Source organism: Lactuca serriola, chromosome 2 (assembly GCF_051521515.1).
Source record: "Lactuca serriola cultivar US96UC23 chromosome 2, Lser_US96UC23_V15, whole genome shotgun sequence".
Taxonomy (NCBI): Eukaryota; Viridiplantae; Streptophyta; class Magnoliopsida; order Asterales; family Asteraceae; genus Lactuca; species Lactuca serriola.
This window is the reverse complement of record NC_136409.1, coordinates 213,045,941-213,071,191: the sequence shown is the minus strand read 5'-3', so window position 1 is coordinate 213,071,191 and position 25,251 is coordinate 213,045,941. Positions and strand designations below refer to the sequence as shown.

The 25,251-nt window shown below is 37.0% G+C and overlaps 1 protein-coding gene and 1 long non-coding RNA gene across 3 annotated transcripts; one reads left to right on the top strand and one right to left on the bottom strand.

The window, feature by feature from the left end:
- Positions 1–6,435: 6,435 nt before the first annotated feature.
- Positions 6,436–8,821, top strand: LOC145090783 (uncharacterized). Of its 2 annotated transcripts, none has more exons than XR_013701759.1 (4): positions 6,436–6,513; positions 6,597–6,705; positions 7,172–7,347; positions 8,256–8,821. It is a non-coding gene; the product is annotated as an uncharacterized LOC145090783 (long non-coding RNA). The 2 variants fall into 2 exon arrangements; XR_013701758.1 differs by lacking the exon at positions 8,256–8,821 and adding an exon at positions 8,064–8,240.
- Positions 8,822–9,268: 447 nt separating this feature from the next.
- On the bottom strand, positions 9,269–10,567 carry LOC145090782 (uncharacterized). The gene is made up of 2 exons (XM_079028857.1): positions 9,771–10,567; positions 9,269–9,654 (listed from the first exon to the last, which is right to left on the bottom strand). The coding sequence occupies exons 1-2, from the start codon at positions 10,398–10,400 to the stop codon at positions 9,589–9,591; spliced, it is 696 nt and encodes a 231-aa protein (XP_078884983.1). The 5' UTR covers positions 10,401–10,567; the 3' UTR covers positions 9,269–9,588.
- Positions 10,568–25,251: the final 14,684 nt, after the last annotated feature.

Sequence of the window (25,251 nt, the reverse complement as noted above, 5' to 3'; positions counted from 1 at the left end):
GGAGTGAATCAGGTTATGGGTCACAGATCATGGGCCTGCTTGATTTAGTCTGCGGGAATGAAGAAGAGTTAGTGGGGTTTACTGATTCTTTGTTTGACCAAGTATTGAGATATATATATATATATATATATATATATATATATATATATATATATATATATATATATATATATATATATATATATATATATATATATATATATATATATATATATATATATATGAATGGCGTGTTTTATGGAGACAAAAAAGGAGTATGTGGGCTTAGGTAGTTTGTTATTGTATTTGCTATTTTATTGTATTTAGCATGTAGTTTCTAAATAGGTTAGATAGTTTTCATTATATATGTAATCAGTTTTCTTTCTTGAAAGTAATATAGCAGCGAGAAAATCCAATAACCTTGAGTAATACATGATAGTCGTTATCAGGGTGTAAGTTTTGGAGTCTTTATCATGTGGGAAAGGAGCTGATTTCCAACATAAGGTGTATATTTATATTTTTCCATAAACCAATGAGATTGTGTAGGATGCATGTAAGTGCATCCACAATGTATTGTCAAATTATTATTCTATTATTCATACAAATTAATGTGTTTAAATCTACAAAGATTCAATGAAATATATTTAGAAAAATTATTTATCTGTATTTAATGGATGCTTGGAACACAGATAATGAACAACTATAAGTTATAACACAATATATAAGATTTGAGTGGAAAACTAATTAAAACATGAAATCAACAAATTAATTAATCTTGTAAAATCGACAACGTGAAGGGCCTGGTTTCTCAGACGTTAGCACCCTTACATATATAGAGGGGTGGAGGTTCTTTTGCTAAAGAAATGAGAAATTCGATTAGCGTAAAGGAGCATAAAAGAAAGGGGTGTTCACAATGAGAAAATTGAATGCTTATGTGTAAGGATAACTTTTTCATAGATTTCAAACAAACTTTGAAGTGTATTTTTAATTTGTAAAATATACATTTTACAAAGAGATAGCAGCCCGTCTTTGAGCATGAAAATCCGGCCTAGAATGTAATTTATATTAAAATACTTCATATCTATGTGTAAGATGAAAGGGACTATGCACACACCTGAGTAGGTGGTGACTCAGCACTCGAACAACGCTTCGATACTCTCAAAACAATTTCCTTCGATAAAACCTAGTACCAATACCACTAGGGTTTAGTCTAACGATAACCGCGACAGATTAATTAGTCTGACTATTATTATTATTATATAAGCGTTAAAACACTCAATATAATTCATAATAATTATTTTAAGGACCTAATAACATTCCTATAATTATTTGAAAGCTATATTAAAAATTGCGTAAGCGTAGCTCACTTACAACGAATTTTATCGAAAACCGGAACTTAATTGGAGCAGCGTTTCGAAACCGAAAGACTCCTTTTTCTCGGGACTCTGGGAGCCTCGGGGCTTCCTTAGGGTGCTAGGGGATCACCTAGGCTTAGGGGAGGGTTAAAACCCTTAGAGAGAGAAAGAAACCTAGAGAGAAAAAGAAAATGGTGTGAAAAAGTTGGAGACCCTCGCCCCCTTTTTATACCCTGCGAGGCCTCGGACTAGGCTGGGCGTAATCCTTGGCTACGTGGGGCGTAACTTCGGATAGGGTCGCCACCTCGGATCCAGTTGTCTCACACTCGTCGGAAGGATAAGGCCAAAGGTACGCGGGGCGTACCGGATCTCATACGCGGGGCGTAATGCGAGGATACGTGGCGTGATCCAAAGCGAAGCCTTGGTCAGCAAGCAACGGCTCAGAAGCGGCCACGTCATCAACCTCTCGCATATTTCGCAATTTTGCACTCCGAATTCTAAAAATCATATCTTTCGCATACGAGCTCTATTTTCGACGTTCTTTATATCCACGCGAAGGTGGGAACATACTCTACAACTTTCGTTTAGACTCCGTCGGCTAATTTTGACTCGATCTTAAATTTTATATTATTAACACGCCGGGACTAGACTGGTCCGTTAAATCCTCATAACTTCTTCATCCGACGTCCGTTTTCACCCATCTTTTTCTCGTTACGCTACTCTTAACGAGATCTTCGATTCCCGTTTAGGTCGTGTCGGCCAAAAACCGCTCGATCTAATATTCAAATTTCGGGTTGTACATTGCTAGTCCAAAACTTCGAAAAATCATAACTTCTTCATACGAAGTTAGATTTAGGCGTTCTTTTTATCAATGTTCTTAATTTAACATATTCTACGACTTTCTTTTAGATCACTAAGGCTAAATCTCTCTCTATCGTAAATTCACTATTTACGCTTCCCGGTGCCGTGTCGGTTCCGTCGCGAAACTTCGACGGGTCATAACTTCTTCGTGATAACTCGGATTTCGGCGTTCTTTATATGTACGTAAACCTTGTGACATCTTCTACAACTTGGTTAAGATTATTTATTCTTAATAATCTTTTGTCGAAAAGTCATTTTCGACCCCTATTGGGTGGGAAACCCTCCCTCACTTTTTTTTTTTTTTTTTTATAAATAAAATTAATTTTTTTGTTATGAATTATAACTTTTAAGTTAATACTAAACATATTCTTAATTAAAAATAAAAAGCATTTCATTAATTAAATCCAGACCTTCCCTCACTTTCTCTTCGTTTTGTCCTTACCCATTGGGCGTTCAATTTTTTCTAGCTCGAGTTCGTCGTCTTAATTTAAATCTAGACCGACCCGAGCATCAGAGGAGGTTGTGTAACCACTAGAGCCCGTTTTCGTTCGCTTTGATTGTTGGACTCCAAAAATAAAATCCCGCTCGTATGTTTTCTACCTAGGACTTCGGACCAATAATTTCCAACAATCGTGTCACTTGAATGGTTTTCCGACTTCCTCAAGGTAAAACTGCAACGCTTCTTGAAGTATTTCTTCGTCGCCTTTGCCGCTTTTTCGTTGGGTTTTTAGGTTGTTGTACAACCCGTTAATTTTTGAAACTCCCTTTGCTATTTCATGAAACTTCGAGTTAAGTTGATGTTTAGTACGGTAGTTGTCACATTTTCCTAGCTCCTCTCGAAATCGTTGTAAAATGCGAAACCAAAAATGTTATACCGGTTGTGCGTTTCCCTGAATCGAATATTCAGAAATATCAACCCAAGCTTTGACCAAAACTATCTCTTCATGTGAAACCCATAGTGTCGGCTTTTTTCTTCCCGGTTGTGCGACACCCTCGCGCACTTGTTTTTTCCCTTTATGTCTTTGTGGTGGTGGTGTTGGTTGAGTTTCGGGAACCATGTCTTCTTCTTCCGCGTCATCTGATTCATCGACAAGTTGGTGGTGGTGTTGGGTTTGGGTTTGAGTTTCAGTTTGAGTTTGGGGTTGAGGTTGATTTGGCGATTGTTGATCCGGAAACACAACAAAGTTTGAAAACATTTGCGACGGAACATTTGGAACTTGCATCGGGTAATATTGGTCAACATTTTGGTATTGAAATTGTAGTGGGGATTAAATGGGAGCATCGAGTTGGGAGCGGTAAACTCCTTGCGGGGATTAATCGATAGCAAAAATGTTGCGAGGAGGGATGTTTATACTCAAACCATGACTTTTTTTCCGTCGATCGGAACTTGGGGTTTGCTTGTCGGGATTCATTTTATTTTTTGTTGATATAAAATAGAGAAAATAGAGAATAGTGTGATGTTTTTAAATTATATGTATATATTTATAGCAGTGGTAAAAAGATAAAAAAAATAATAATAGAAAAAAAATAAAAATAAAAATAAAAAGAAAGTAGTCGTTACAGCCACAAAAAAAATCACTTTTTACCGTTATTCAACGGTAGTTTTTCAAAAAAAAAAAAATTGGAAAATCGGCCAATCACAGCAAGAGAGAGAGAGCGGGAGAAGCTCCCCTCTCCGTTTCCCGCACACACCTTCCCCGCACCAACGGTGCGGTGTTCCGCCGGGCGGGAAGCGTCTGCACTACAAAAAAAAAAGTCATTCAGTGGCACACAGTTTTAGTGGCATTTAGATTTTGTGCCACTAATTTAGCTTTTTAATGGCACTAAAAACTAGTTTTAGTGGCATTTTATATTTTATTTCATTATATATAGATAGAATAATGGCACAAAACATATATATATATATATATATATATATATATATATATATATATATATATATATATATATATATATAAAAGTCTTTTAAAAAAAGTATATTATCTTTATTTTAAACGAAAGATATATGCACTTTTTAATAATGTCGTAAAGGATTATAAAATACTTTTAATGTGCCACTAATTTAGCCCTAACTTTCATCATGGGCTCGTTTTCCCTTCGCTTTGCATCTAGTGAAAATTTTAGCTTGACTTCCCCTTTCCCTCCAGCATCGGATGAAATTTTCATTTTCCCTCCATTGAAAGTGTAAATTGACCGCCAAGGAAATTTCCCATCCCTTCATTGAAAACTCCTGCTATGAAATTATAGTTTAAAGACAAAATTGCAAAAATGGTCCCTGTGGTATGCAAAATTTTGGGGTTTTAGTCCAAACAGTGATTTTTTTGGTTTTGTAGTCCTTTTGGAGTGATTTGTATGTGAAAATGGTCCCTCCGAAAATTGAAATGACTATAATACCCTTGGGGTATTTATTTTTCATTTTTCTTTCATTATTCTTAAAATTTAATATTTATTTATTTATTTTAACAATTAAAAAAATAAAAAGGGCCCACCTCTCTCTCTCTCTCTCGGTTTCTAAAACCAGGTCCTGCCTTGAACACGAACGATCAGGGATGGACACGAACGAAACTAGTCAAAAAATCGAGGGCACCGGTGGGGGTCAAACAGATCACGGCGAGGGGAGAAGGAGTTCGTCGAGACCGACAATTCCTCCTTGGCCTTATTGATTTCATCGTTGGCAGCCACATATCGAGGAAGGTGAAGTAATTGCAGTCGATGACAGTTTTGGTGTGGCCGGTAAATACCGAGGAGGGGAAAGGAGTCGATATCTATCGAGCTTTCCTTGGTCCTCTCACCTGTTCGCTGGCAACAATAAACCGGGAGAAACAAAACAACTAAAACTTTCGACATTTAGGGGTGTTTGGTAGCTCCAATCGACTAAAAAGAATGAAGAAGGGGTAGGTTTTCGTTGGTGAACTATGAATGAGAAAGGGAGGTGGAGGCAGCGGTCGTCATTTGTGGTGGTGAGGGAGGCTGCTCCAGCGGCTTCCCTTGGTTTCCTTCGTGTTGATCCAGTAGCGCACAAGCAGAAGAAAATCCGCAGCAGCAGCTGGGGGTGTTGTGGTGGTGAGGGAGGCTGCTCCAGCTCTCTCTCTCTCTCTCTCTCTCTCTCTCTCTCTCTTCGTCATCACATATTCTTCATCTGTACACATTTCATATATATAAACACTAAAAATTTAGAAAACGCACACATAATGGACTTTCAACTTAAAGGAATACATATATCACCCAGATACTTCTGTGATTCCGATTCCAAAACCTTACATAATTTACCCTGTTTTGATTTCCCCCAAATCCATATAGACCCATCGATTCCGACAGTTGCATAAACAACACCATATGCAAATGGAGCAACTTCTAGGGTTCTAATGGATTCAGATCTTCATAATCAACGGCAACAACAACATCAACATTAATTGCAACAGCAGGGGCAGGGTCAACAAACTATGAACTCCGGTTTGACGCGATACAGATCAACACCAAGTTCGTATTTCTCAAATTTGATAAACAGTGACATGTATGAAGACGAAGATGCTGACCCATTCTTCAACCCTCGGGCATAATACCCCGAAACGGAACGCATTTTATCGAGATTCATCTCCAGGGATGGTGATAATTCAAGCTCTCATCAGAATATATGTCAAATTCAGGGAAACGACCCCCCCCCCCCCCCCAATTTATGGATCCTATAAAGCAAGAACGAGCGAGATCCATGGATCAATTTGGAACTGATGATGGCAGTGTACCATATTTATCAAAGGGGTTTGAAAATCGAATGGCTTTCTCATCAGTTTCACATTCATCTTTGATACCATTGTCTCTTATCCCTGAAAACGAAGGCAAAACCATGGGAATAAGTGGTGCTTGTGTACACAACAATGGAGGTTTTGGTCAAGCTCATCCAAGAGCTACTGGCTATGGCTTCCCTGGTAGTTCTTACAGAGCTTGGAGAAAGCGATCAAAGACACGCCCTTCTAGGAGAGAGAGAGAGAGAGAGAGAGAGAGATGGACCCTTTTTTAACTTTTTTAATTGTTAAAATAAATAAATAAATATTAAATTTTAAGAATAATGAAAGAAAAATGAAAAATAAATACCCCAAGGGTATTATAGTCATTTCAGTTTTCAGAGGGACCATTTTCACATACAAACCACTCCAAAAGGACTATGAAACCAAAAAAGTCACTGTTTGGACTAAAACCCCAAAATTTTGCATACCACAGGGACCATTTTTGCAATTTTGTCTAGTTTAAATGGTTATATTCGTGCTTTCCGTATCCTTCAAAGAGTTTCAGCAAACCAACCTTACTGGCCGAACTCCAGGTTAAGTTTCACATTCACTAGGGTTCGTTAACACCTTTTAACATTCAATCGATCTCCGGTTCCTACTAACCATTCGATTACAGGTATCACCATCAATCTATGGTCTAAGCCTACCGATTCAACTGATTCCTTGTTGCAGCTACGATTTTTCTCGACTACATTTTTCCTCCATAGGAGTTAGCTGTTTTGCAGGTATTCATTCTATTTTATTTGTTGTTGCTTTTTTGCAGTGGTTTGTCTACTGTCGTTTCTGTTTTTGATTGTGAGGCGTAATTACTCATATTCATGCCTGATAAAATATTTGAGAAGTATCTTATACTAACACTATTTCTTTAGTTATAGTTAATCTTTTGTTTCTCATTCTAAGTCATGAACAGATCTTGGATGTATCTTGCCCCAAGATCAAGTCAAAATTTTGTTGATGGGGTGCTAAGCTTCTTCAATTTTGCACTTGAGAGAACAAGTGTCAATTTAAGGGGGGGGGGGGGGGGATGATAAAGTGACCATGTACAAACTGTTTAAACATGGAATCTAATAATAGACATATTTTTCTAGATTTAGGATACTTGGAATGTATCTTTTGTTTATGGCATATTCTTTTAATATAATATAAGTTGTAAATATTGATGTTTGCATTTCATGTGTTTTGAAATAACAGTATGGGAAGAAGACTAAAGTGGCTATGTATCACTTCTACCAAAATCAGCGAGCTTATAGAAGACCATGGGGCTACTGAAACATAAGGTGTTCAATCAAATTCTAGAGAATGTCAGTCTATTAATCAACAATCAAACCAACAATCTTTTGAGTGTGGGATAGGTGCAAATGAACAAGGTATTTTAGTTACTCCAACACAAAATTACCATATGCTATAATAGATTAACTGTCATTATAAAAGAACAGGGGACTGAAATATAAAAGGAAAGAGGTTTATAATGGTCATTATAAAAGAACATGGGTATGACATTTAAAAGCAAACAAAGGTATAGTGGTCATTACAAAAAATAGAGGTTAGAAATTATAAAAGAAACAGAGGTATAATGTCCATATAAATACAGAAGTTTATTGGTCATTAGGCATATAAAATGAAGGACGTGATTTTGTTTCTGCTTAAATGATATGATATTTGCTTTTGCCTTTCAATTCTATAGTTACACTATCGGTCCCTGATTTTGACTCTTATTTCCCATGTAACCCTTCATTCTGCATTTCTTTTCATAATTGGTTTACAAACTTTTCAGTTAACCCCTTTAGGTTTCACAGTTTATTCAAATTCTGATATTATTAAAACCTTCATTAAATTAGATTTTATCTAACAATTTTTTTTAACAATAACCATGTTTTTGTAGACTTGTTTATACAGAAATTGTCGTTTTGCTGATATGTTAATGATCAACTACATGTCCTTTTGTTGAATTGATTTTATAGATTTGGTCCCATGAAATTTACAAAATAGGTCCTTGTACTGAAATATGAACATAGAGGTAATTACATGCACTGACTTTATATTTTATTTATTAATCATATTTGTTTTCATTAATATGTTTTAGGTCCCTAGTATTTCTTCAGTCCCTAACAAAACTGTATCAGTTAACCAGATGTCACCAACAAGAAGTCAGGATAACAATGATAAATAATTTATTGTTTCAAAATTTCACATATGTAGTGGACAATATTTTTACTTGCATTTTGAATCATGTTTTCATTGGATGCATATTGAAAGGTGTTTGTTTTTTTAACAGGTAACCGCTAGTATTATTGCTAAGAAAGAGTTCACATGAGGATCACATTACTCGCATGAAGATTTTGAGAGAGGTTCAAGAGCGTAATGATTTTTTGTGTTTTATGTTAGATTTTTAGACTTAAATTGACATTTGTAGCCATTTGTTTCCAAATTTTGCGAATGTTTTTGGAACACGATTTAAATTTTAATTGAAATGATGGTATTATGATTTCTACATTTTGTTGTTTTGTTTATCTTTTATATTGTAAATAAATAATGATTTTAATTAATCAAAGCTAATGTGATAAATGTCTATAGTGGCATTTAAGTTTGTAAAACGTTTTTTTGTAGCAAAAACTATGTGCCATTAAAATTGATATAAATTTTTAAATAACAATAGTTTTTACCGACACAAAACTTGTGCCACAAAAGCCTTTTTATTTATTGTGGCAGGAAAAAGTGCCACTAAAATCTTAAATGTTTGTAGTGGCAAACCAAAAGGTGCTACTAAAAGGCTTTAGTGGTGTCGATTTTAGTGACACTTTTTTTGTGTGCCGTTCATTCTTATAAGGGTCTTTAATGACACTTTTTAGATTTTTTGTGGCACTTTTTGTATGCCATTAAATGGCTATTTTTTTTGTAGTGGTGCTTCCTTTCCCTCCGTCCGGCCTAAGATAAGATCATCCTTGTAAATATCTAAAAGAGAGTTTTCACCTCTCTTTTGACTGGACAGTTGTCAGAGCCAGAGGTACTCTTTCCTACGGTATTTTTGTGTCCTGATACCTTCTTATCTTTCCCTTGATTTCTACAATACATGCCAAGTCGTCAATATGCATCTTTGTTCGTTAATTAGTGGGCTTTGTCGTTTGTCAGCTTCTGGACATATATAGGGTCTAACTCATTTGTTTTTTATTACAAAGTGTTAAATTCTGAGACACTGTTGGTATGCCCTAGGCCATTCATATATATACTTAATTTGCGCACATGGTCTTGCAAAAGGAAGAAAGACCAGAAGCTATGATTGAAAAAAGAAACCACCAAGAACCACAAATATGATCTATAAAAATGACTTCTTAATTGTGTAGTAACTAGTACGTCTTTCTTGATTATATATAGCAAGTACGTTAATAATAATTTCAGGCCCAACATGGAATCACTGTTCTCTTTTGCTACACTTAATTACCCATATGTAACCGGAAACCAACAACCATAACATTTCATCAGATAAACGACTCAAGGACATAATTAACATATAAAGAAACGAGACATTATTAAAAATTTAAAACCGAACACACTCAATTTTGAAAACAAACAATGTTCCAAATTTTATTCAGTCAATAGTCAATACACCCTTATGAGAGAAACACACTAGTAAGCACGTTCTTGCACTGCAATGAGGCCTTCAGTAACATCAGACCCTGCAATCATCACACAGTAAGCATGGAGTACTAGATTATCATTTTATACAATTAAAATTACGAGTTTATTATAAGTAGTATCCTTGAGTAGTACAGTACAAGACTATAAAGCATACCTCTTTCATTTCCAAAGAAACAACCTTTTCCTGAAGACCACCGACTTCCGTGACATTGAACTTGTTCAACATAGTAATGCTAGATATGGTGGACATGGGCTTCACCTCCAAATCATCCATAACCATGTAAGTCACCACCCCCTTCACAAAACCACCACCCTCCTCCGTTTCCTTCTCTGCACCTTTACCCCTCACATAGTCAATCGCGTAGTTCATTTTTCTGTTTTTGCACTGAGGACACAAAGTAGTAGGATCATTGGTTACATGATCTGAATTACAGTATTGACATTTGTAGAACCTCTGATCCATCTGGATGTCATCATCGGTTAGCAAGAGTGGGACATTAGCCCCATAGTTCACGGTCTTCGGGTTTAAAACAGAGTCTTTGCTTTGGTGTGGCTGCATATACGTATCGCTCAAGCTCTCGATGCTGCCATAGAGCTTTCCGAGTGAACCCACCATTGAGTTCTTGCTTAGAAGCCTGATCACAGTACCAACAGGGAGAGAAAGGATGTAGAAAAGGAAATCAACGAATTCTTTGTTGGCTTCTGCAAATAAAACTTTCTTTGTTTTGGTGTCGATCAGAAGCTTCAAGCTTACTTTTGATGAAGCTGAAGAAGAGTCTGCCATTTTTTGTTCTTTCTAGGGGATTTGCTTCTTGATTGGAACCTGTCAAAAATAAAGATCGAATCTTTGCTTATAAAGGTGGACGATGAGGCTGGTTAGGAATATGAAAAGCAATCCTTTGATGTCCAAATTTATGGGATCTGTTGGAATTCTAGTAACATAAAGTTCTTCTTCTAGACTATTGGAAGTCATATATTGTACTTTGAGTAAATTGCATGTAGTTAAGTACAATCTGTAGGTTTTGTTCCTTCATTATTGTGGTTTGGTTCTCTTTGGTTTTGGTCCTTCATTATTGTACTTTGAGTAATTGCATGTAGTTAAGACCATTTTTGATTTTCCCCTCAACGATACGTACTTTTAAGAGAAAATGACAAATGAGAATAATATCCTATACCAATTTTCAATAGTTGATCAAAAATTAAGCAAATCCTCAAAATAGCCACCTTTCTTGTAGCTAGATGGCATCTGCTAAGAAGACATGCTATATGCGAAAATTTGTAAAACAACATCGTATCCCATAAACGGGTTGAGAAATTGTATAAGGCCAAGTGGTATACTTACCACGAGGGTGTTCGTGGTTGAGCTGGCCACGAACAACAGGCGTGCACACTACCCCCGTTGTTTCGTGGTTGCTCGTTTTCATTTACTCTCGTGTTCGACACAACGGACTTGCACGACCAATGAAATTGAAGCCTTTTCTTGACCGTTTTCTATAGCCGTTCAACGGCTAGTTTGTTTTAAAAAAAAATTAACCAATTTATTTACCTATAAATACAACACTTTTACTCCTTATTTTTTTACACGATTCTTTTCTTTCTCTATACACAAACTACACACTACATCTTCACAACCAAAAACCATGGATCCCAACCAAAATACTCCTCCAAACTACAGAAATCGCAAATCCGATAATGCTTTTGCGTTAGATACAACACCTCGCCAATTCCCGATTATGGAGTCACCTCAAGGCGGTTTTATCAATCTACTTCAATATCCAACAAACACCACTTTTCCAACAACAATATCAACATTTTCCGTCTTTCCAACAATAACAAATTTCACAATACCAACAATTTCAACAATTCCAACAACTACAACTCCAACAACAATCATCACAACAACAACCACCAATTTCACAACCACTAAGCTCACAACCACCATTTTCGCCGGATTTTGTTGCGTAAACGCAACCTTCACCACCACCTCAACCAAAAAAGAAAAAAGGAAAAAAAACGGCTCAACCCATTACCACCCAAAAAAGGGCCCCATGGACAAAAGAAGAAGAAGAAGAAAAGTTAGCGGAGGCATGGGTGGCGGCTTCCGAAGATCCAATTGTAGGAGATAGTCAGCCTTACGAAAGTTTTTAGGAGAAAGTCCGAGCCATTTTCTACGAGTTAATGGAAAGCGAAACTCGAAATGCCGATCAAATTACATCGAAATAGCGAGATATTCGACTAAAATGTACCGAGTTTGGAGGAATCTACAACAACCTCCTAAACATACGCAAAAACGGCTCGAACGATTTTGATGTTTTCAAGGTGGCCATGGAGCAATTTGAAAAAACAACGCTAACACACAAAGCTTTTCCGTATATGAAACCGTGACTAAAATTGAAAGACGCTCCAAAATGGAAAGAGCAAACGGAAGGAACTTCGCAATCTTCCGGTTCAAAGCGTTCGAGAAACCCCGATGGAACTTCTCAACAATCAAACGGTCGAACACACATCGACTTCAACGACGATCAGCAAGATCTTGAAAACGACCAACCTCTTCGTCGGCCTGTTGGAAGAAATAAAGCAAAAAAAAACGGCTTCAACATCTTCGAACTCTAGTGTTATGGATATGTTTGACGATAAATTTGATCGATATGTACAACTTCAAGAAACGGAGGTTGAGGTGATGACTCGGATGGAGCAAAAAATGATTAAAGCACAAACATCATTTCAAGAGGCACAAGCGACGATCCAAACAAAAACCGATATGGAAATCTTGAAAATGAAAACGGACGACCTCGAGGGCGAAGACTTTGAACTTTTCCTCACGATGAAAGAATCGGTTCAAGCCCGACGTAGGCGTATGGGGTAGTTTATTTTATTTATGGTTGGAATTTTTAGTTTTTTTTTAATGTTTTTGTTTTAATTTTAAGTAATGTAATTTTTATTTTTATTGTTAGTTTTTTTTTTTTCAATTAATGTAGTTTTTATTTGATGTAATTTGGTCTTTTAATTTATGGAAAACTAGTATTAAAAAATGATTTTAATGTATTTTTGAATTAAATTTAAATTAAAAAAATGAGGTTGAGTAGTGTGTTTAGTGGTAAAAAATATGGTGTTGACGTGGCACCCACCACATATGTGGTATGTGGTGGGCATAACGGATGGTCTAACGGGTGCGAAATGGTCCTGATTGTGGTCCCCCTTTTTTTTAAGATAAACTATTTTTTTCTTTCAAATTTTCATTTTTTGCACTTTATGCTTAGGAATCTGAAAAAAAATGAAACACAACAAATCTCTGAAAAAAAAAAAAAATGAAACACAACAAATCCCGATCTACATGATATATCAGTAAATTCAATATGAATCAAATTTTATTTGGTGGTAGTCTACTGTCTTGAAGCTCATGTCTTCTTGCTAGTGTTTTTTTTTTTCTAATATATATTTGAAAATTTCATCCATTTAAAAAAAATGAAGCTTATGTTCAATTCGAAGTTCACGTGATTTGCGGTGAATATAATCAAGCTTTTGAAACAATAAGGTGCTCTTTGTTTTTTTTTAAGAAAAACAACTTCAAACCATTTTTTACTGCGAGACGCAGCAACGCGTAACATTTGTCTTCTCGCATCAATTTGTTTTTTGGAAGGGTTCAGACTACAAAACATCTGCGTGTTCTGCGTGGTGCAACACTTGACTTGCATCTTTAAACCTCTTCAATTTTCATTTTTCCAAGTGGTTTTTATAAACTTTGATTTTTTTAAACTTCTATTCATAATATTTTCAGTTTCAGTTGCATCTTTTTTAACGTGTATAATTTTTTACGAGTTTTGTAGACATCGTTTGCAATACTTTTTCATTTTTTTTATTATTTCCTTTTTTTTATGTTTTTTAAAATTAGTTTTTTTTTTTCTAGAATAAAACTGATAGCTTATTTTATATTTTTTTAGATTTTTTTTAGAAGTTTTATATTTTTGTTTTTTTACATGTTCTTTTTAGTATTCTTTCAATGTTTTAAAACTAAATTATTATAATTTCGGGGCCGAGAACTATTTCCAGTTAATAAAATTAGTTTATTTAAATTTCAGTTTACTGCAGTTGTTAAAAAACAAACATGTTTCTTATTATATGCTACAGTCGTTTGTTCCACGTCTTCTGCTGCCAAAAGTTGCAGAGGTGGTCCGCAGACTTTATGAATTTTCGCTTCATAAAAACAAACAACACATTAGATCATCACTTCAGAATCTAAAATCATCGTGTTATTAATGGATTCAAGAAGTTAAAGATAATACCATTTAAGGTGGGTTAAATATATGTCTCCAATCTATTTTGAGTTACGTGCCTTATTATAATTTCATTTTTGTATGATTTGTATGAACTACTATATTTATTATGTGTTCATGAATGGAAACTATAAAATAATTAAAATTGATAGCTTAATAATAAGAAAAATATGTACATTATATTTTGTGCTTAAAAAACTCATTATTGAAATCTTCTCCTTCTCCATGCTTGGTATTTAGATGATAGGACTGTCATTGGGGATTCAGAGGAGGTGACTAGAGTGTTGAATATTATTCGGGTGAATGGTCCAGACTTAGGTCTTGAGTTAAACATCAAGAAAACGGAGATTTTTTGGCCCTCATGTGATGGTAGGAAGCTTCGTGTCAATTTATTCCCCATGGATATAGGGAGACCTTCTTAGGAGGTGAAACTCCTGTGGGGGGTGGGCGGCTATTAGTAGAGACATAGGGTTTATTAGCGGGTTGGTCATAAAAAGAGCGGTCAATGTTGTTGATTTGATGAGTCTTCTTCTACAACTATGTGACCCTCAAAGTAAGCTTATTTTGCTTCGATCATGTATGGGCACTGCAAAACTTTTCTTTGGTTTAAGGACATTCCAACCGGTGCACATATAAGAGGCAACTTTGTTCTTTGACAAAGGATTGCACGGGTCTATCGAGGATATGGTGGTATGTGGAGGCCCCTTCTTTGGAGACATCCAGTGGCGTCTGACTTCCTTACCTATTCCTTTCGGTGGTTTGGGTTTGTACTTAGCATACGCGGTTTCCTCCTACACATTTGTAGCCTCGAGGGCCCAATCTTGGACATTACAAGACGATATCTTACGTGACAGTGGCATATGTGGTATGAACTCTGATTACTTATGTGCTTTGACTCGTCTTCATGATACGATTTCGGGATTCGACTGTAGCGGTTTCACTAATAAGAACCCCCCCTATAAATCCCAAAAAGCATTGGTGTGTGCCCTTTTTAGCAAAATCTTCAAAAATATGGAAGTCGACTTCGACATGACTGTTAGACAGAAAGCAATTTTTGAGTGTCTTCGGGCACCTCATGCTCAGGATTTTCTGCAAACCATCCCTATTGATGGCCTCGGCCAACATGTAACGACCCAAAAATCAAGGGTAAAAATTTCATTTTTAATACAGCCGAAATGCATATATCTTTGAATCCAAAAATTCCAAAAACATAATTAATAAACATTCATCAGAGTTCGTCCCAAAATCATATATTGCGGAAAGCACGGGTGTGTGCATTGCGATCAAGTTGAGCCATTCCTTTCTAAAACGATGATACCCGAAACCATAAACCAAAACTGTAAGCACGAAGCTTAATGAGTTCCCCAGAGCATACCCCACACATAATCCACATAACACATATCATATTAGCTATAAAAGTTACATATATCACATAAGCCACGCATACTAACATATAAGGACGTCGTGGGCTCCCCCCAAGGTCTTATACCTTCATGCCATAGGCTCCCCCATGGTCTTGACCTAGGAATGCCATGGGCTCCCCACATGGTCTTATATACAACTGCCATGGGCTCCCACGGGGGTCTTCCATCCAATAACATACATAATCATATATCATATCATATATCATAGAAGTATCTATCATACTACATAACATATACATAAACATATAAGGATGTCGTGGGCTCCCCCCAGGGTCTTATACCATCATACCATGGGCTCCCCACATGGTCTTTACCTAGGAATGCCATGGGCTCCCCCACATGGTCTTATATCCAACTGTCATGGGCTCCCCCCAGGGTCTTCCATGCAATATCACATAATCACTAGCATACCATGTAACGCCTGTAGATCAGGGCTAGTCAATTTAGAAACAATAAGCATCAAAAATGACTTTTTGATAGAAGATTATTTAGGATGAATAATCTTAACTAAGTTGTAGTAAATGTTACAAGGATTCCGTACATATAAAGAATGCCGAAATCCGAGTTATAACGAATAAGTTATCACATGTCGAAGTTTCACGACAGAACCGACACGACACTGAATGACGTAAAAAGTGAATTTACGTTGGAGCGATTTTTAGCCTTAGTTATCTAAACTAAAGTCATAGTGTTCGTTAAACCGAGAGTGTGCATAAAAAGAACACCCAAATCTGACTTCGTATGAGTAAGTTATGATTTTTCTAAGTTTCAGCTTAGCAGTATGCAGCCCGAAACTCGAATTCGAGATCGAGTGATTTCTATCCAAAACAATCTAAACGAGAATCGAAGATCTCATTGATAGTAGTGCAACGGTAAAAAGACAGACGAAAACGGATGTCGGATGAAGAAGTTATGAATTTATAACAGAGTTTTCCTGTCATTGCCTACTAAAATAATATAATAAAAATAAAGTCAAAATTAGTCGACGAAGTCTAAACGAAAGCTGTAGAGCGTAGTCTCGCCTACGCGTGAATATAAATAACGTCAACAACGGAGTTCGTATGAGGAAGATATGAATTTTTGAAGTTTATTAAATAACTAAAATATTAAATTTAAATATAAAATCTGATATTAACCGAAGGGGGGGGAGTCACCGGTCTAATCTGGATTACGCCCAGCGTAATGCCTCGGTATGCCCAACATAATCCGAGGATTCAGACCCTATATAAAGGGTGCGAGGGCAGTCGAGTTCTTTGCCAATTTTCTTTCCTTCTCTCTCGTTTTTGTGCAAGAAATATCCCGAAGCCCCGATATCATTCCCAAGACCTAAAGCAAGTCCCGAAGCCCCGAAGATCCCGAGAATTGCGATTCCCGAGTCGAAGCTCTGCCCGCGAGAAGCCAATTTTTGTGAAGATCTTCCAAATCTACCGAAGAATACTACTTCTACAAGCTGTAGTGTTGTCCAATCATCTTTTGATCAAGTGAGTGTGTGGCCACTTTCTTCTAACACATAAATATTAAATATTTGCTATGAAATACATGCTATGTGTATAATATATTGTTGTTTATTTGAGATGATTGTGGAATGGACGAATTATATAAGTTTTAATGAGTTAAACTATATATGTATTTTGTATCTACAAATATGTTGGGTAGATGAGGTTGTTGGTAGGTGATAATAGATGGGTTGGACCATGAGATAAAAGGATAAAGAGATAAACTTGTTTTAGATCTGGATGTATGGATCAAATCAGGAGGTTAGTTTTAAATCCGAGAGTATGAACCTCAGATCCGAGAGTATGGATCAGGTCAAGAGGTTAGTTTTAGATCCGAGAGTGTGGATCAGATCAAGAGGTTAGTTTTAGATCCGGGAATATGGATTAGGTAATGAGACATATTTAAGATTTGGGAGTACGGATTCTGTATTTTTGAACTATGTGATCATTCGATAAGGTATCATGTGTATAGTCCCTTTTAGGAACGTGATTTTAATACGAGTATTGATTAAAGTATGAAATATACATATGTATGTGAAGTATTTGTTATTGTCTGAAATACGTGTTAGATATATTTGATGATATACAACGTGCGAATCATATATGGTTCAATAGGTGTTAAGATGTGTATATATGATATTATTACTTAAAACCTTGTATTAAGTATACACTAGCTGGCGTTGCCTAAAAGGAGATAATATCAAAAAAAATTGATTAGAAACATTGTAGGTTTGCCTAGTGATGGGTTAAGACTTAAATGGGATGTTTATTTCAATTAAGTTTGGACATTGGATAGTCTCTTATTAAGAGTATGTGCATTGCGAGATTGATGATCGGTGGAGTACGTCCTACGTACAAAAGTACACTTTATGTACGAAGTCCTTTTCAAAGCTCTGTGTCTTGGGTGCTGCTTGTGCCAGGGTACTATTATGTTCTCGAGTACGAGTCTTTCGCATACCAGAGTACTATAATGTACCAGAAGTACTATCATGTACAAAGTCTTTTTGACAATTTTGTGTATCGGTTACGGGAGCGTACAAGAGTACTCTATGTTGGGTTTTGAGCATTCTAACACTTCCTAAGTGTACATGCAACCCTAATAAACCTTGGATCTATGTTTGTCTAAGATACATGCAAATAATTATTTTTCCAAGGTTCATATCCTAACTAGCATGGCATGGGGAACATGAATCAAATAAAGCTAGTAGAAATACTTACCTTGAAGTTGTAGTTGATTGCTTGAAGTTTTAGAGCCTAGCACCAATAGTGTGGATGCCTCAAGTGGAAATCACAAATCACCACAAACTTGGAACTTTGAGAGAATAGTCACTACTATCTTGAAATCGGCCCTCACCTCAACAAGTGTCAACTAGTGTTCACTAGCTTGATTTCAAGAACCAAAGCCTCCTTTATATAGTGTGATGGATTAGGGTTACTTCCATGTAAACCCTAATACCCATGTCTCTTCATTTCCATGAGATCCATGGGTTAAAGCTCCATGGAGTATCCATGGACTTTTCCCATGCAAGCCTAGCCCACACTATATAAATATAGAAACCCATATTTAATTAGTAATATCTTTGATCTCTAAATTAATCCTAGATTAATTATAGATCACTACTAATTAAATAATTTGATCTTATATTAATATATTAGAACTTATAATATATTAATAAATCATAACTTGTACTATTCTCAAATATTATCCATAAATTGTTCGGGTGAAGTGCAACCCAAATGGACCATGCCGGGTCGGGTCAAGTACATACCAAATATAGTTATGGACTTAGACACTATATCCAACAGTCTCCCACTTGGATAAGTCTAGTAACTATATTTGCAAGTATAACTTCAGGAACCGATCAACAATCGTAGCTCTTTAAACTCTGTTGATCTAGAACATGCCATTTAGATAAGTGATCATATAATCCTCTGTTCTAGATATCAGCCGGACAAATACATGGAACATTGTCTTGCTTATTGTCCAGCATTTGTTTCCCGATTTCTGATTTGTTTGACATAGAACTCAACTGAACACATCAATTTAGTTCTGACCGGGCCCGGTACATAGGTCAAAACAAAATCATCGAGGGGCCCAGATATCAGCTTCTAATCCAAGAAGGAACAGATAAACTTCGACTCATATGTTTGTTCTACCACTCATTGAATTACACACAAAAGCACGTTTTATAACATCGAGTTACCAATGCGTTTTCGTACAATCAATGCATAACCAACTCGTAAGTAACAAATCATATCTCTAGGTTTGAAGACTTATATGATATTATCGTCTCACGATCACTCGAGATAAAATTCCATGAAGTGATTCCAGTGAGCGTGGGTTGATTCCAATGCTCAGAACTTATGAGCACTCATGATTGTTGTAGCCATGTCCAACACCTTAGACCTCTGCAACCAATCATGACAGTCTTGATTCATACCTACTTTCGACATATGACCGACTGTGGAGGTTTGAATAAGATGATATACCAAAAATAATTATTCTGGAAGTCAAAACATGCAAAAGAAATATAGTAAACGATTGGCAAGAGATAGCAACACTTTACTCATAAATAAAACACCTTTTATTCATTATCAAATGTCAATTACACTTTACAAATTTCATAATTTATCTAACTACTAAAACTTATATCATCCTTTAGCCCTATGCTCCGAGCATGCTGGAGATGCTTAACCCTACCCAGTCCCTTCGTGAGGGGATCTGCTGGGTTCTCATCTGATGATACCCTCTTCGCCACGAGGATCCCTTCTTCTATTCGATGTCTGATGAAGTGATATTTTCTGTCAATGTGTCTGGATCTCCCATGATCTCTTGGTTCCTTGGCTAACGCAACCGCACTATTGCTGTCACAGAAAATCTCCATTGGCTCTTTTATAGCTGGTGCAACTCCAAGGTCTCCGATGAAGTTCTTTAGCCATATAGCCTCCTTTGCTGCCTCGCTTGCCGCTATATACTCTGATTCACAAGTAGAATCAGCCATTGTCTCCTTCTTGGAACTCTTCCAAGTGATTGCTCCTCTGTTTAAGGTAAAGACCCAGCCCGACTGTGAGCGGAAATTATCCCTATCAGTCTGGAAGCTAGCATCACTATACCCTACAACTCTCAAGTCATCAATCCCACCGAAGGTAAGGACCCAGTCCTTAGTCCTTCGCAGGTACTTGAGGATATTATTTACCACAGTCCAGTGTTCCTTGCCAGGGTTCCCCTGATACCTGCTAACCATTCTCAAAGCAAAGGCTACATCAGGTCGAGTACACGTCATAGCATACATGATCGATCCTACAGCTGAAGCATAAGGAAGTCGACTCATTTCTGCTATCTCAGCCTCAGTACTAGGGCTTTGTGTCTTACTCAATCTGGCGTTACTCTGAATGGGTAACTCACCTTTCTTGGAGTTATGCATGTTGAATCTTTTCAACACTTTGTCCAAGTAGGTACTTTGACTAAGTCCAATTAGCCTTTTACTCCTGTTTCTCAAAATCTTTATCCCTAGGATATAGGCAGCTTCACCAAGGTCCTTTATAGCGAAACACTTCCCAAGCCAGGACTTTACTTCCTGCAGGGTTGGGATGTCATTTACTATGAGTAGTATGTCATCCACATACAGTACCAAAAAACTGACTATGCTCCCACTAGCCTTGATATAGACGCAAGATTCATCTTCACTCCTTGAAAAGCCAAATTCCTTGACTTTCTCATCAAAGCAAAGATTCCACCTGCGAGGTGCCTGTTTCAATCCATAAATGGATTTCTCGAGTTTGCACATTCTATTGGGGTACTCGGTACTGACAAAAACCTCTGGCTGAACCATGTAAACATCCTCAGCCAACTTTCCATTAAGGAAAGCGGTTTTGACATCCATTTGCCATATTTCATAGTCATGAAATGCAGCAATGGCTAACAGAACCCTAATAGACTTTATCTTGGCTACTGGTGAAAAGGTTTCATCATAATCAACTCCCGGAGTTTGAGAATAACCTTTTGCAACCAGTCGTGCCTTATAAGTGTGTACATTACCATCCATGTCGGTCTTCTTCTTGAAGATCCATTTGCACCCTACAGTCTTACGACCAGGTACATTCTCAATCAAGTTCCAAACTTGATTGTCATACATGGATTGTATCTCGCTATCCATAGCCTCTTTCCATTTAGCAGCCTCAGGGCCTGTCATGGCTTCCGTGTAGCTGTTAGGTTCATCCAGACCTACTAGTGTCTCATCACTAATAAGTGTCTCACCTTCCGCAGTAATATGGAAACCATAATAATGCTCAGGTGCATTCCTAACTCTCGTGGAACGCCTCAGAGGTACAGGCACATCAACTGGCTCAACAGGAGTTTCCTCCTCAAGTTGAGGGCTAGGGTTTGAAGTTCCTTCACCACTTGACTCTTGAATTTCTTCAAGATCAATTTGCCTCCCACTGTTTCCTTGGCTTATAAACTCTCTTTCTCGAAAAACTCCTCTTCTTGCTACAAAGACCACATTATCACTAGGTCTGTAGAAGAGATAACCTAAGGATTGCTGTGGGTAGGCGATGAAAATACACCTCTCGCTTCGGGGTTCGAGCTTATCATGAGTCTCGCGTCTCACGAAAGCCTCGCAACCCCAAATCTTGATGTGGTCTAGTTTAGGTACTTTACCAGTCCACATCTCGTGAGGAGTTTTGGCAACTTTCTTTGTAGGGACCAGATTAAGAATATGGGCGGCAGTCTCTAAGGCATACCCCCAGAATGAGATTGGTAGCGTAGCTCGACTCATCATGGAACGTACCATATCTAACAAGGTTCGATTACGCCTCTCAGCCACACCATTCAACTGTGGTGTCCTGGGAGGTGTCAATTGTGAGACAATCCCACATTCTCTAAGATAGTCAAGGAACTCTGAACTAAGATACTCACCACCACGATCGGATCGAAGCATCTTAATGTTCCTGCCCAATTGATTCTCGACTTCCTGTTTAAATTCCTTAAACTTCTCGAAAGTCTCTGACTTATGCTTAATTAGGTAGACATATCCATATCTACTGTAATCATCAGTAAAAGTCAAATAATAACGATTAGCATCCCCTGTGGCACGTTTGAATGGTCCACACACATCCGTGTGTACAAGATCCAACAAACCTTCACCCCTCTCACATGAGCCTGTGAAGGGTGACTTTGTCATTTTTCCAAATAAGCATGATTCGCTACTATCATCTGACTTTAGGTCAAATGACTCCAAGACTCCATCCTTTTGGAGTTGGCCTACGCGTTTCTTGCTTATATGTCCAAGGCGACAATGTCATAATGATGCTTTATCCAAGTTATTATTATTAATATAATCAATACACAAAACATTATTTCCTAATTTCTCTACAACAGATACAACTTCATACACACCATCACAAGGTAATGCTTTAAAATAAAGAACATTATTAAAGAAAGCATCAATAGAACCAACTTCATTATTAAACGAAAAGGTAAACCCTTGTTTGTACAAAGCATGAAAGGAAATAATATTTCTTGCCATTCCTGGCGAATAACAACATTTATTCAAATCTAAATTAAACCCACTACTTAGCGATAAAGTATAAACTCCAATCTTGGTGACAGGTGAAGCTTTCCTATTCCCCATGATCAAGTTTATTCTTCCTTGCTCCACATTCTCACTTCTTCTTAGTCCCTGCAAGTCACAACAAATATGAATACCACAACCGGTATCAAGGACCCAAAATTTAGAATGGGGTGAGTTATTAGATAAGATAGTGTAAATACCTGCATGGTTGGGTTTAACTTTCCCATCCTTTACATCCTGCTGGTACTTTGGGCAGTTCCGCTTCCAATGAGCTTTTTCATGGCAATAGAAGTATTCAGCCTCTTTTGGGTCAGAAGAAGGAGTGATGAAACCTTTCTTGGTTCCACTTGAAGAAGAGCCATCAAGGGTCCGACCCTTGGCACCCTTCGAAGATCTCTTTCTTTTCTTCCCTCGACTTTTCCCGATTGCCAAAACCGGAGTAGAGTTTGGAGTAGGAGTGTTAACAACTGACTTCCCCTTAAGACCTTTTTCTGCGGTCTTGAGGAGTCCCTGAAGTTTGCTGAGTGTGACCTCTTCCTTATTCATGTGATATGTCATGCGAAATTGATCATAGCACGATGGTAAGGAGTGCAAAATGATATCTATTGCAAGATCCTCAAGGAAGTTCACATTAAGCTTCAGCAAACGATCCACATGCCTTTGCATTTTCTGCATGTGGCTCGTGACGGATTCCCCGTCCTTCATCATGGTTGTTATCATGGAGCAGATGATTTCATACCTCTCTTGTCGTGCACTTTGATGGTATCTTTCCATCAAATCTTTGTGCATTTCATAAGGGTAGAAATCCTCATAAGACTTTTGGAGTTCCGCTGTCATCATGGCCATCATGATGCAAGCCACTTTCATAGCATCCCTTTCATGTGCCCGAAAGTCAGCGATCTCCTGAGGAGTTGCAGTGGTCTCATCAATCTCCTTAAGCTCCTTGTCAAGGGCATATTCTTTGTCCTCGTAGCGGGTAATCATCCTGATGTTTCTGATCCACTCATTGAAGTTGGATCCATCAAAGGTGACTTTCCCACACAAGTTCATAAGGGTAAAGAAGCTATTAGGGTTAGAGCCAGAAGCAACATTGTTTGAAGACATCTGAAAGAAATAGACAAGATTAGTTTAGATATTAGGAGAGTCCTTAATAAAACACCCAAATGTAATATTAAGGCTAGAATCCAATCACAATATATTATAACTTGGAAGAGGTATGCCATAATCCAAGCTAAAACATATTTGAAAGGTAGGTGAATGACGATTCACCAATTTCCACCACGAAAACCGAAATATTAGATATTAGGTTTTTTTTTATTGGTTCTTAGAAATTCCTAGATTCTTTGAGATTCAATGAACTTTTCAAAGGCATGTTTCAATCTCGAGTGTGCCCTCCAAGTTTTGTAACTGGGATGCCGAGGATCACAAAACGAGGTGTGAAGTAACCATGCAAATCACTTGGTACCCTTAAAGTTTATCACTCAATCGATGTGCCGGTAAACCACACACGCTCCATCGATACTATAATAAACCTTAAGTCACCCTTTACCTACCTTATTAAGTCCAAGTTAGTGTGCCGGTTAACCACACACGCTCCACCAACGACTTAAACAAAGTGTAAAGTGTAATTTCATGGATTAGCACCTTATTCACATTTTTCCTAAAGTAACTAAGATTGGGAATTTAATAAAACATTTAGTTACTTTATAATATTTTTTAATGAGAATTTGTAAGTCCTTGTCTTACCCGTTCGGCTAACGACCCTCCACCGGTCAAGCAAGCGGTGGGTGAGAGTGGACACCCATTAAGTTGTCATTTTATAGGCAACAACCTTATACCCACCTTATAGACCGACTTCGTGAATGAGGCGTACTAGCGGTAAAACGACTTTGTTCTTATACATACATATATATATATATATATATATATATATATATATATATATATATACATACATATATATATATATATATATATATATATATATATAATTAAATCATAATAATATAAGTATAATGGTTGAATTTTAACTTTTTAAAATTCTAAGGGTTGGAACTAAAGTTTAACTTGACTTTACTTGTTCCAAAACTTGAGGGCAAGTTTTGTAAACTTTCAAAACTTTTCATTTCTTGTAACTTATGAGTTTATTAGAGTAATAAAATGAAGACTCTTCATTTTTCTAACTCCTGTGTTCTTTTAATGGTTTTTAACTCAAGTGACTTTCTGTTTTCCATAACTTGAGGACAAGTTATGGATACCATTAAAACACATTATGATCAATAATTAAACTACCACATAGGTTACAAATAATTCCTATGATCATCTAAACATCATAAGAACAAGAACATGAATATGAACACTTTCATGAATCAAAATCACATTTAAAACTTTGTAATTTTGATAACTAGTTGTTGTAAATGAGTTAGCAAGACATTACACCAACTAAAACAAGTTTTCAAGTACCAAAACAGTTTAGGGTAATGTTTCTAATCCATTTCCAGCAACTAAAGTCGAAAATCTGGACTCTGTCGACCCTACTCGCCAAGTGCATGAACCTACTCGACGAGTAGGTTGAAGATACAAGTGAACTCGTCGAGTCCCCCCATGGACTCGCCGAGTCCAGCAGTCAGACAACAAGTTTTTCGACTTTCTCCATAATATTGCAACAAGTATCAAACAAACAAGCCTAGTCTCTGATACCACTGTTGGGTTTTGAGCATTCTAACACTTCCTAAGTGTACATGCAACCCTAATAAACCTTGGATCTATGTTTGTCTAAGATACATGCAAATAATTATTTTTCCAAGGTTCATATCCTAACTAGCATGGCATGGGGAACATGAATCAAATAAAGCTAGTAGAAATATT